The sequence below is a fragment of the Bombyx mori genome, chromosome 16 (genome assembly GCF_030269925.1).
Source record: "Bombyx mori chromosome 16, ASM3026992v2".
NCBI lineage: Eukaryota > Metazoa > Arthropoda > Insecta > Lepidoptera > Bombycidae > Bombyx > Bombyx mori.
In genome coordinates, this window is record NC_085122.1 from 8,556,982 (window position 1) to 8,571,486 (window position 14,505).

Below are 14,505 nucleotides of genomic sequence, written 5' to 3' on the forward strand. Positions count from 1 at the left end.
CTGAGAACCAACACAAATTTTTTAGGTCTCTGAATAGCTCGCAACACAATCCCACACAAATCCCTTCTCAGTCGGAAATAGAAAACTTCTGGACGACAATCTTATCAAACCCAATATCGTACAACAAAGAAGCTCACTGGATAACACAAATAGCAAATTCATCAAATGAAATAGAGGAACACACATTTGAAGAGATAGATGTAGGAAAATTGAGAACCGCGATCCGAAAATCCCAGAACTGGAAATCACCAGGAATAGACAAAATACATAACTATTATCTCAAATACCTCACTAGTACACACAAATATATAGCCAAACTATTTGATAGGATAATTAAAGGTACCGAAGTCATAGATAGTTGGTTCACAAGGGGCCGAGTTGTTTTAATACCTAAAGACGAAAATACTCAAGACCCGAAGAACTGGCGTCCTATTGCTTGTTTGCCAACTATGTACAAGATTTTAACCTCCATAATAGCCAATGAACTCTACAAACATTGCGATAAAAATAACATCATAGCCCTGGAACAGCGAGGTTGCAGACGCGGGGCACGTGGCTGCAAAGATCACCTCATGATCAACAAAGCCATACTGGAAGATGCACATAAATGCCAGAAGAATTTAAGTACGGCTTGGATTGACTACCGGAAGGCTTTTGATAGCATATCACATGAATGGCTACTCAAAGTACTTGAGCTCTATAAATGTCCACCCGTTGTCAGAAATTTTCTGAGGTTGGTCATGCCCATGTGGAGTGTGGTCATGACGGCTCGCGGTGCGGACGGATCTGTAACCACTGAACCTATATACATCCGACGAGGAATATTTCAAGGTGATTCACTCTCCCCTCTTTTGTTCTGTCTGGGTATCAACCCCATCTCCCAAATTCTCAACCAATACCAATTAAAAGGATATACACTTAAAGACAATAATATAATAAATCATCTCTTATACATGGATGACCTGAAAATTTATTCGAACAGTAAAACAAACCTTAAAGTTTTAATAGATAGTGCAGAAATCTTTACAGGAGATATAGGCATGCAATTCGGGCTAAAAAAATGTAATATTCTACATCTAGTCGCGGGTAGGAGAAAAGAACATCGCGGTCGAGGGCACGTTCTGCTGAGCGGAGACGAGTTCAGGCACCTGAGATTAGATGAGAAGTACAAATACCTAGGGATAGATGAGGCAGGCAAAATCGACCACAATGAAGTCAGACAACAAATACAAAAAGAATATTTCCGTCGCGTCAAATCCGTCACAGGATCGCAACTCAATGCACGAAATATCTTGCGAGCCTTAAATATATACGCTGTACCGGTTCTTTTGTATACATTTGGCATAATAAATTACAAAACCGCGGACCTCAAGAAGATTGATGTAAAGACCAGAAAGATTTTAGCAATGAATAAAGCACACCAACAGAAAGCAGATGTAGATAGGTTATATATACCGATCGATCAAGGTGGAAGAGGGCTAACAAATCTAGAAACACTATACAAAACACAAATAATCAAATACAAATCATACATAGAAACTGAAAAAGATCATATACTTAGAGCAATAGTGGAACATGATAAAAATAAAAGTAAATATTCAATATTTAAAGAAACACGATCAAATCTAAATGAAATAGGATTACAGCAAAATGAAAAATATACAGACAAAGAATTAAAAAATGCAGTAGTTAAGACAAAAATAGAGATAATAAAAGCGAAACCGCTCCACGGTCAATTTTACAAAGCAGTACTAGAAAAAGAAAATATCGACAGAGCCCAATCCTTCCAATGGTTCAAAAGGCAACCGGTGTCTCCAGCATTGGAATCAGCCATATTTGCAATTCAAGATCAGGCAGTGGTGACCAGACAACATGAAAGAGACATAATGAAACGCCAAGTTGATGGTAGGTGTCGGTTATGCTGCATTAAAGATGAGACCACACAGCACATTGTCTCAGGATGCGAAAAGCTTGCTGGCACTTATTACACCAAAAGGCACAATAACATAGTGCAATATGTTTTCTGGTCGCTAGCTAAAAAGCATGCGTTTCAGGTCTCCGACCTGTGGTGGCGAGAACACCTTACGCAGCCGCAGGTTAGGGAGAATGAAGGTGCAAAAATAATGTGGGAGATACCGGTTCAAACCGACGTTACAATAATTCACAATAGACCAGACATTATTTATATAAACAAAACGGACAACAAAACATACCTCATAGATGTAACAGTTCCCTCAGACTACAATATAGGAGCAAAAGAAATAGAAAAGCTAAGTAAATACCATGCACTCAAAACCGAAATAACCAGATTATGGAAAACACACACAGAAATAGTACCAATAGTAATAGGAGCAACCGGAGTAATAGCCAAAAGCCTACAGAAATACTTAGATAAATTAGATGCAAACATCAACCCACACATCATGCAGAAACAAGCTGCCATACACACGGTCACCATCATCACGAAAGTCTTGGGGGATACGGTCTTCGTAGGAGGGGAAACTGAGCCACCCTTTCCCTGAGGGTCTCGGGGCGGGAGCTCAGTAAACCGAGCCTAGAGCTCGAGTAGAGGAACAAAAACAATAAATAAATATATAAATATAATAACGTGTTGATAACAGAAAAGAAAAAAGGAAAGCCATAAAATTACTTCGGTCTCTATAATTCGTTTGAGGTCCCCGGGACCACCAGAAGCGATCTTTTATCTATTTAATTACCGGATTTCGAACACGTTTTAAGTTAATTGAGGCGCTTCTGAACCCGGGCCGACCGTAGATTAGCGATGCATTACCGAGTGCTATGTCTATGTATGTAGACTTCGAAATCGTAAAGGAAAAAGGAATTGTTTTAAACATTAACTATTTATACCAAAAACAAAATTAATTTTAAAATTTGGTCACACTTTAGAATTCCTCATTGTCGAGGTTAATGCCTTTATTCATAAAAATTGCGACAAAAGAAAGACAAAAGAAAACTTTTTTTTATTGCTTAGATTGACGGACAAGCTCATAGCCCACCTGGTGTTAAGTGGTTACTGGAGCCCATAGACATCTACAAACGTAAATGCGCCACCCACCTTGAGATATAAGCTCTAAGGTCTCAGTATAGTTACAACGGCTGCCCCACCCTTCAAACCGAAACGCATTATTGCTTCTCGGCAGAAATAGGCAGGGTGGTGGCACCTACCCGTGCGGACTCACAAGAGGACCTACCAGCAGTTTTTGTTATTTTGAAGAAAACTCCCAAACATTATCGGTAGCGTGTACACAAAACCAAAGATAAGCTTGCTAACCCATTGAAATATTTCTCGAACAAGCATAATGTTTGTAATTCAGCGATAAATGTAATAATAAAATATTATTAATATACCCTGGCGGCCATTGCGAGGCGTGACGTAATAGCTTAAGCCTCTTCCACACTGAACACTAATCCGACGTTTCTATTGTTTGTGCACCCCTTGGAACGCACCCTAGTTTAGTTCCGAGATAATTTATTTATGTTTTCAATGTACTGTAAGCTTTAGGATATAAGGATGAGAATCGATTGTATCAGAATTTTTTCGTTTGGATTCATTGGTTAACATGATGTTTCCAAGTTTGCGATAGTTTCTGTGATTATTTGTTGTAACAATTTTTTGTCTGAACAACAAATGCTACCTCTATTTTGATTAAATTTGGTTCATTGCTATGTTATACCCTAAATATAGATACAATGCTGAAATGGGTCTATTATTTGATTCTTTAGTCGGCGATAACCCATACGAAAGCTTTTACGGCCAGAAGATCGTATCTGATCTGTCTGACTGGCAATTAGAAGACATCGTTATCATTAACAGCCTATTTTAGTCCACTGCGGGACCAAGGACCTCTCGCAAGGCAAGTCACGTGACCCGATCCATGAACTACCCACTATTCTTCGCCACCCGACTTTGGAATGTAGCTATTTTCTTCCACTAAACGCAACAACATGTTCATGTCAAACTCTCGTAATGAACTCATCATTTAGCTATTACGATAACTCATACAATTATTTCTTTTTTTTTTTAATAAAACATACTTTACCTACTTTAAAATATTTTTACTGAGGAATCAATAACCCAAATAAAGAATTTATTTGTTGTTTAAAAAACAACATTACTGGGCTCAGGATCGTTAGTCTGTTTTTATTTTTTTATTTCCCTTGTTAGCAGATGAACATACGGCCCACCTGATGGTGAGTGGTTACCGTCGCCCATGGATTTCAGCAATGCTAGGCGTAGAGCCAAGCGGCTGCGTACTGTTTTTTCTTTTAGGTCATAAATAATTCGTTAGATATTCATAATGATAATCGATTGTTACTATTAATCGTAATCGTAACAGTTTCATCCCTGTGTCAATTGAGGCTTGATAAGATACCTCGACGGAAGACAACGGTATGACTGTGTATCCCTTGCATTGCTTACATCCATGAGCACTAGAGACAATAATTCCTTTGCATTAGAAAACAACAAAAATTAACAGTACCCCTTATAAACCTTTTTCTTTCAATTTCAATCGTTTAGTAAGAAGCTGGCTAGTCCTTCATGAAGCACTAATAATTCGTTGTGGTTCGAAGTTTAAATTCGCAGGGGGTACCTACCTAAGTTAACTTTAAGTATATTTACTTGAAAACATGCCAAAAACGCCGAGTGTGTAAATAGTTTTATGTACATGCAAATTTACTGACAAAACAACATTTACATTTTACAAAGCAATGATTTCGTCGATTCATTGTCTCTTCATTAATTCTAAATAATTTTAACATAGTATATAAATAAATAGCAATGCAATATAGTTCTTTAGCAGGCGCACTATAGTCTGAAATAAGTTTAAAAGGAATGGAAATTGGGAAAACAGTTAACATAAAAAAAATGTATCACAAAGAAATTCGAAGATGGGTTATCCTTAACAATAAAAACAATTCGATGACTTAATTTTACTCTAAGAAAACATACCAAAGCATCATCATATACATAACTAGAAAATAACAATATCGGAACATCACCTTTCGACTTGATGACTATGAATGACAACTCTTAATGGCCCAACAAAATGTCAGCCTATACAAATGTGTGATATCGCCCTTACTCACCGGTACAAGGGTGTCAATGAGATTACGAATGGCGCCTCGTGATTGGTCAAACTGGTTGACGTCACAGGCATCCGGTCACGCCCCGCACGGTCGAATTACCGGATCAGTATGTCCGGCATTACTGGCGTCGAGGATAACATCGGGAAATTGACTATTGGGGTATTCGGCCAAACACCAAGCTACTCGACTATTCGCGCAGTAATTTTTCGCATACGATACAAGCTTATCGTTCTTGAGAAACCACAGACGTTCTGATCAGAAGACCGGTCTCTACAAGCTTGTAGGTGCTTACCAAATTTGGGCGTTCAACAAGGCTGTTTGATCAACAAGTTTTGGATTTTTTTTTAAAGTCCTTATTTATCAAACCGTATTACGGTCTTTAACGTTGAATTACCCACAGACACAGCCCACTGAATTTCTCGCCGGATCTTCTCAGTGGGTCGCGTTTCCGATCCGGTGGTAGATTCTGCAAAGCGCTGCTCTTGCTAGGGCCAGTGTTAGCAACACTCCGGTTTGAGCCCCGTGAGCTCACCTATACGTTAGGGCGAAGCTTACCCTCTTAAGGCTATCAGCATAGGTAGGAGATAAAAAAAGAGGTTGAATGGGGCAGGGACCGAAGCTCCTACAAGGTCCCCGCGACTGGGGACGCACAGGGTATCTGTCACTAGATGGTCTGCAGATGCTGGAAGCGGACCGCGGGCCCAAGGATGGAATTAAGGGCCTACTCACTAAACGATCAGAACCCAGAAGGGGCAAGGGGGTTACCGCAGTCAACACTGTTAGTGGTTACACAACAGATGCCTCACACCAAATTCTAAACGTTATTTAAAAAGATGAATAAGTCTATTGTGAATTTTTTTTATTGCGTAGCTGGGCGGACGCTCACAGCCCACCTGGTGTTAAGTTGTTACCGGAGCCCATTGACATCTACAACGTAAATACCACTACCCACCTTGAGATATGAGTTCTAAGGTCTCAGTATAGTTACAACGGCTGCTCTATCTTTTAAACCGAAACGCATTACTGCTTCACGGCAGAAATAGGCAGGGTGTTGTGCCATACAGCAAACACATTCTAAGGACAAGATCCTAATCCTATTCTCAAAGGTTTGAATACGAAATTTTACACATTGTAAGAAAACGATACAATAGCAAATACTATCGAAAATCTTTCTGTAAGAATAACTGGAAATATCTTAAAGGACACACATTTATTGGAAATACGTTCCCGCGACTCTCCATTGATGGTACTATTTTATAAATCTATCTCCTGACTGAGCCCTTGACTTCGCCCACCCATCTTGGTGAAGCTGGATAAATCTTTAGGCCAGCTAGATCCATCCATAGAAAAGCCAACAACGAATCTATAAAATTCGTTTGAATATGCTTTGCGCAAAATGCCTTCACTAAACAAATTGAAAGATATAAATTATTATGATGTTCCAATACTTACTATATAATTTAAGAGTCATTTGAAATTTTCTCGTCTATCTGAATTACAGGCATTATTATTTAACGGGCTCCCACCACAATTCTAGCCGTGGTCATGACGCTTGCAACACACCGAATTATCGGAAACTAATCAAATGTGTAGGTAATTCGCGGTAAGAACCCGTATGGCTAACATTTCGTTCTGACATAGTCGTATCCTGGACAGTACTGATAAACGTAATAGCTTGATTAATGATCTAAGCAACTTTACTGAATTTGGAATAAATTATAACTAAATCATGAAATGTCAGGTACGAAATATTATAGTTATAAAAAAAAAGGTAATACGGAGTATACTGAAAATCAGCTATTTAAAACCGCCATAAGGAACAAACAACAAACAAACGCCGACGGAATCTGCTTTTTCCTGTTAAACATTTTAAAAAAAAATCACATGATACACATTGTCTCCGAACAACACAATATGCTTTCGGTTCTCTGAGGTCATCAAAGTCTAGAAAGTTATAGCCGCATTCCCGGGGTGGCGCGACCATCTCTGCTCAGGCTTAGGGCCACTGTGGACCCGCGTAATTGGCCCTGGCGCCTGTCTGCTGCTATAGTTTTACTCCTTTTTTGACCTCGGGCGATCGTCCCACAATTTTTTTGTTCGACGCTTGTTGGTTTTGAGAATTAGCATGTCTTATTAGCATAGCTGTCGTGATAACCGTGATTGCTGTTTTAACAGCTCGGCGGTTTGAACCGAGTGTGGTATAAGCGAACTTTTTTTTTGATGTTGGTAATTCATCGTAAAATTACAATAAAATATTCTTAGTAAATTGAAAGGAAGTAAACAAGTATACTAAAAAAAGGAATAGCTTTGCGAGTTTCAAGATAATTTTTCATATTTTCAGAATAAATGAACTTTTTAAAATGGTAACTATGAGATATGAAATGTTGAGTAGATCGTCAAGATTAGGAATTCTATTAAATCAGCTAAACGATACACCAAATTCTCAACAATTGCTTTCGACATGCGTTCGCGATGCTTCGAGAATCACAAAAAAATAACCAACAAAGCGCAAACAAAGGCCGACTGCGGCGATGTTTCCGTTAAAATATGCGTCTGCGCTCCGGTCACCGAATCGGTAATATTGTTAACAGGGAGTAAAATGACTACACAGGAAACCAAAAGGAGAATTATGCATCATCTCGGGAATTTCTCAATAAGACGTGTCGTGCGCGTGGGGCCGACGCGGGCGCCGCCCCGTGGCGCGTCGGTGGCGCCTCCAGCGAGCGCCCATCGTCCCTCTCGCTCGCGCACGGGTGGCCACCTCACGCGCACTCCAGCTAACCCTCGCTCACGAGTGAGGATCCTCATTTAAACACGGACCTCGCGACCTGTATCATTAATCTATTACCGTACGGTGGGCTCGTGTACGTGCGGTATACCTACATCTTCTTTTTAATACGCTTTTATTAGCTTCAGACGTACGTACGTTAGTATGTAACGGAATCTTTGAACATGATTTTGACCCCCTTCAAAACGTCGGATTAACTCGAAATTTGGTATAATTATTAAGGACCGATGATAATTAAATATTAAAAAAAAATTGAAAAATTTAAATTCAACTAAAAAATTAAAAATAAATAATAGTTTAAAAAAATTAAGAAAATACGCTTTTATACAAAATTTAACTAAAAAAATAGAAAATAAATTTGAATTAAAAAAAAGTGTGAGAAAAAATGATTTTATTGTAAAAAAAGCGTGGGGTGCATGGTATCAGTAGTTATAAATATTTTATGAACAGATATGAGTAGAAGGGTTATTTTGATAAATTCTTTTTTTTTTTATTGCTTAAATGAATGAACGAGCTCACAGCCCACCTGGTGTAAAGTGGTTACTGGAGCCCATAGACATCTACAACGTAAATGCGCCACCGACCTTGAGATATAAGTTCTAAGATCTCAGTATAGTTACAACGGCTGCCCCACGCTTCAAACCGAAACGCATTACTGCTTCACGGCAGAAATAGACAGGGAAATATCTTGAAAAGCACCCAGTATTTTGTTAGTTTTTTTAAACTATTATTTATTTATTTATTTATTCTCACGTCGACGACGTATCGGCCGGCGGCCGGCTCGGTGAAAGGTAACGATATTCGGTTTTATGGCGCTTAATTAGCGTTGATCTTTCGCTGTGTCGGCGGATCGACGCCACCGCGCAGTCTTTCCATATAAGTCCGTCCACCTTCATTGGCCGATATCTTGTCGTCGGATCAGATCCGGACATCACTCCCGTACACTCACGTATGTACGTCAGGATCGGACGTAGGTGTAAATAGTTTTCGCGGTTTAATTGTCCGCATTCCCAGACTTTGTCGTTACAATGTAAGGTACATTGATGACTGGTAAAGAATTTTATTACTGGTGGTAGGACCTCTAGTGAATCCGCACGGGTAGGTACCACCACACTGCCTATTTCTACCGTGAAGCAGCAATGCATTTCGGTTTGGAGGGTGGGGCAGCCGCTGTAACTATACCTTAGAACTTATGTCTCAAGGTGGGTGGCGCATTTACGTTGTAAATGTCTATGGGCTCCAGTTACCACTTAACACCAGGCGGGCTGTGAATTCATCCACCCGTCTAAGCAATAAAAAAAAACGGTATTTTGACGAGGACTGTCCAGTGCGTTCTGTGGACATCAAGTGCGGTGCCAAATTATATTCACTTTTTTTTTCCTACCTAAGCTGATAGCCTTGAGAGGCTATTTCAGCGTAAACTTAACTAATAAGTGAGCTCACGGGGCTCAAACCGGAGTGGTGCTAACACAGACCCTAGCAAGAGCAGTGCTTCGCAGAATCTACCATCGGATCGGAAACGCGACCCACTGAGAAGATCCGGGGAGAAACTCAGTGGGCTGTGTCTATTCACATTCCCACAAGTAGACGCTAATTACAGGCTCGATACAGTCCCGCTTTGATCGGCGTCTGATTAAGTTCTCAACGTTTTGAACTTGCGTAACCTAAGGTGCTCTCCTCGAGGCTTGCCTGCTTTTGTTTTAAGCAGAGCGTTATTTTCAGAGTGTCAGAAGCGCCACTTATTTCAGTGTGCACCACGGCGTTTCTGAATTAAGCTCGATTAGATCCCGCGGTTTTGTCGCTTCACAATTAAAACCGCACAGATATAGCTTCATAGAGTAATGTCAAAAATTTCATTTGTTTGTAATGGAATTTATTTAATCTCGAATGTCATTAAGCACTTAACGTAAAAATTGATATTGCAGCGATATTGAAAGTTCCATTTATTCTATCGCATATATCGCCTTCTCGCATTAAAACTGTATAATCTCAAAACTTACTAATTTTACAGGAGAGTGTTTTAAAGGTGTAATCATATTTACAACATTTTTTTTTTTTTACCACATACATTATTTGTCTTTTAAAGTAAGATAAAATTATGTATTAATTTTGTTAATAGTAGTAAAAACATAGGTAAACTAAAAAAAAAAACTAAACTACGCTCTTTTGACAGTATTTATGAGAAAAATACTGGTGATACCAAATGATTACGCATATCGAATATTTTTGGAAATTGGACACTTTCAATGCGAAAAGACGATATATCGGTGGAGTAGTTCGCAATCCGTCTAGTGTTAAGTGGTTATTAATTGGAATGCTGCCAACTGGCTTGAGACAGGAAGTCGGCTATCCCACCCTTAAAATCGGAAGGTACTTCGATTTAGCCGCAGACAGAGCGGGTGGTGACCTTCCCTTGCGAGCTCACAAGACGCCCTATAGACAACCGATGTGTATAAAACACACATAAACACCTTTTAATTAGCTGGTACACGCGCTGTAAGTGCTGTAGATGCGTACGTAGACTGTCCAGATATCGGCCAATAAAAATAGTTTGCTTGTGAATACTTGACCATTTCTTAAAAGAGTTACGTCAAAAACATGTTTTTTTTTTGTTTTTTTATTACGAATTTCGAAAAAGAGATTCTATTTACTTGTACCTGTACTTATATAGAGCATCCCTTTGTTTACGGCCATTGGTTACTGAACCTTTTATTTAATATAGTTGTTCTAATCTTCTATAATTCGTTCAGCAAAATCACAAAGGCTTACTCAAATTTTAATGATATATTTTTTAAATAACTCCGGGTATAAGGTAAAGCATTCTGATATCCATTTTCCCACACCTCAAATACTAAAATTGTTTCGCAGCGTTAATACAAGTTTTCTTCAAATGAGGCTTAAAAGTGCTTACGCCTTGACTATGCTCGATCGTGATTCTAATTTAAAAAAAAAACTCCTCTGTAATTTGAATTACTAAGGGATTTTATGACCTGGTAACTAAGACCTTTAGGTCATTTTAATTTATATTCTTATGTTTATGAAAAATGATATGATATGGAGTAAAATGAAATGTAATGAAGATGATTATAGTAATTTGAACGTCTATAAATGTATAGCAAAAAAACCCGTCCGCACGAAACTGAAATAGCCTCTTAGTCTACCAGTCTACCAGTCTACCAGCAAATAGAGAAAAAAAAACTTCATAAAAAAATCATAAACAAACAGAATCATGCGAATAAAACTAAAACTAATTGTGTATTAGAAATAACAAAGTTACAATATCATTTGTTCGTTCATTGTAATTCTACACGTTGTTACTAAAAAGACAAAAGTCCCAATAATGTTCGTCGTAAATCAAAAAACGTCTTAACTCCAAATTATACGGTCGTGTCTCGTATTTTAGTTGTACGTTTTTCTTTTGGTGAATGTACACTGTTTGTTTTGCAGGCGAGAACACTGCCCAACCTATCATTATCGTCTCGTTATGCTTTTTTATAGCTCAGCGGAGGTCAACATTTGGGGAGATTTTGTATATTAAGTTTGCTTATTCTAGGCATTCTGGAACTGGATGCTGGAACCTGTTTATCGACTTTGGAAAAAAAAAAGTTTTTTATCAGAATTTTAAACGTATTGAACGAAACCATCCGAATTGAAAATTTAAATAAACTGTAATTTTTATTATTAATAATTTTGGTTTAGCACATGCAACATAAAAATATACCTTGTATTATTTGACCAAAAGTTGACAGCGAATGTGACATAACTATCTTCTAATAAGCCGGAGGCGAAGGCGCAGGTTTTTAATAACTGTTATTATTAATAACAATTCCAAATAATATGACGTGCTAGTTATTTTATAGACCTTAATTGACAAGCTGTTCAGGCATTTTCCGCCTTGATTCATAGCGTACTAAAGTTAAATTTTTCTCCTTCGTAGGAGCTCATCTATAGCCAAAGCCAACGGATGTTGTCAAAGTTGCTGTGGCCCAATCCAGCACCTAGTGCGCCCAGAGACCCCCACTCAGATCATTTGGTTAGTAGAATTTTGTTTTATTTGTTTTTTTTTTTCTTCTTCAAAATATACTGTAGATGTTCTAGTAGCCTTCAACAAAAAGTATCTACATGAAATGAAATGAAACTTAAAAAAAAAACCACGCTGCTATTATTTTGCGTTTAAAAAACGAATAAAAAACACAACAGTCTAATTGAAATCGCCGTCAATGAATGTTTGAAAAAGATAAAATTCAACCGTTAATACTTATCCACCACGCCCGTATAACGTAGTTAAGCATCGTTGTTTTTGGAGAACGGACAAAAGAAAAAAACTGATGATCCAAATCATCGTGGCAGATGTTAATGATTCTATTATTTATGATCGGGTCGGATCTATTATGGCTGTTCGTTTTTTACGTCGCTGCCTACTACCTCCGGAGTGCGTGTAAACGTAACTTTATTCATCCGTGTAATTTTCTGTTTAGTGGATAACGACTGTTCGAATGTTAGTTTTTTTTTTTTTTTCGTATTTCGAAATCTACGAATGAGTATTTAGTTTAATGGTCTTAGTTCAAAACAAAGAGTTTATTAATATCATGTTTGTTGCGAACGTTTTATTTTTCCCTACCTATTTGCTGGTAGTGTAAGAGACTATTCCAGCTACACTCGGATGGGTAGGTGAGCTCACAGGCTCAACCTGAGAGAATTATTTACTGGTGGTACGACCTCTTGTGAGTCCGCCCGGGTAGGTACCACCACTCTGCTAGTTTCTGCCGTGAAGCAGTAATCCGTTTCGGTTTGAAGGCTGGGGCAGCCGTTGTAACTATACTGAGACCTTAGAACTTATATCTCAAGGTGGGTGGCGCATTTACGTTGTAGATGTCTATGGGCTCCGATAGCCGCTTGACACCGGATAGGCTGTGAGCTCTAAGCAATAAATAACCCACCTAAGCAATAAAAAAATTGCTAACACTAGCCCTAGTTAGAGCAGTTCTTCGCAGAGTCTACCACCGGATCGGAATCGCGACCCACTGAGAAGACACGGCGAGAAACTCAGTGGCTGTCTGTGTCTATGGGTTAGTTCACTCATCGAACTCTTCGTCGTAATCGACGAGGACGGTGACCGGTGCTTTAGAGATCTATAAGCACCGAAAGTGAATCCGGGGGATCCGACATGCTTTATGGCGACGGCGGCTTTGCAGTCTGCGTTGCCCCGTCGCGATCGGATAATAGACGTTTTACTCTCCTTACCTCCTTGCATTGTGTTGTCTAATAGGTTTTTTACTACAAGTACAGTACGTACAAGTACGGTAGACAGCGGCTTGGCTCTGCCCCTGGCATTGCTGAAGTCCATGGGCGACGGTAACCACTCACCATCAGGTCGGCCGTTTGCTCGTCTGCCTAAAAGGGCAATAAAAAAAAGTTACAATTTTGGTGCGCTTCTTGAAATTTATTGCCAGTTATCAAAATGCGTCTAAAGGATCAACAAAGTAAACGCTCTAGATCGACAGTCCGAAAGTTGTTCTTCAAAACATAAACATGTAAACTTATCTTGAAAATATCTTTAGGACGATTCATTATTGTATCATAATATTTCATGACGTTCAATTAAAAAAAAATGTTAGTTTTGCGATGAAAATACTATTGTCCTCAATCTTCACAACGCATATATCGCATTAAGACAAGTAACACATCCATTTATGTAGTCAAGGTATTAATTAAATTGCCACAAATCACAAATAGTAAGTACCCTTATTAGGTTAATAAACAGTACCATTACTTTATCCTTAATAAATAATTCATTATTTTTTTTATATATACTCACAATAAACACGAACGATTTAGACGTAAAAGGAATTCGGGTCCTTGTCTATGATAAGTTTTACAAATCGATGCAATATAAAATCGATGCGATATAAAAGTTTTTTTTAATAGATGTCATATTGTCTGCAACTAGCAAAAATGAAGCATTAAATAATCCTTTAAACTAAAGTTTTGAAGTCGTCGTGGCCTAAAAGATAAGACGTCCGGTGCATTTATATTTAGCGATGCACCAGTGTTCGAATACGGCAGGCGGGTACCAATTTTTGTAATGAAATACGTACTTAACAAATGTTCACGATTGACTTCCACGGTGAAGGAATAACATCGTGTAATAAAAATCAAACCCGCAAAATTATAATTTGCGTAATTACTGGTGATAGGACCACTTGTGAGTCCGCACGGGTGGGTACCACCACTCCGCCTATCTCTGCCGTGAAGCAATAATGCTTTTCGGTTTGAAGGGTGGGGCAGCCGTTGTAACTATACTACATGAGACCTTAAAAGTTATATCTCAAGGTGGGTGGCGCACTTACGTTGTAGATGTCTATGGGCTCCAGTAACCACTTAACACCAGGTGGGCTGTGAGCTCGTCCACCAATACAAGCAATACAAAAAAAAAACATTTATTTCTATATCCATCGGGTCTGTTTTAAGTTTTCATAATAATTTCTGTGTGACAGTAAAATTATACGGGCAGTACTAATTTTAATTATATCTTAATTGCTATTGCATGCATTCAAAATTAAATAAACTTAATCGAGAAATTTTAAATTGAGTTAACTATAAAATAT

General features: G+C 38.5%; 1 protein-coding gene across 10 annotated transcripts in view; it reads left to right on the plus strand.

The window, feature by feature from the left end:
* Positions 1–14,505, plus strand: part of LOC101735390 (optomotor-blind protein) — a 137,914-nt gene that overhangs the window by 90,304 nt on the left and 33,105 nt on the right. For 6 of the 10 annotated variants that reach the window (XM_021349866.3, XM_012692808.4, XM_038016609.2 and 3 more), the window contains one exon: positions 11,835–11,930. The exons of the other annotated variants lie outside the window; for them this stretch is intronic. In XM_021349866.3, the coding sequence (XP_021205541.1) occupies positions 11,835–11,930 (96 nt within the window). The remainder of the gene's footprint in view (positions 1–11,834; positions 11,931–14,505) is intronic. 10 annotated transcript variants of the gene reach the window in all.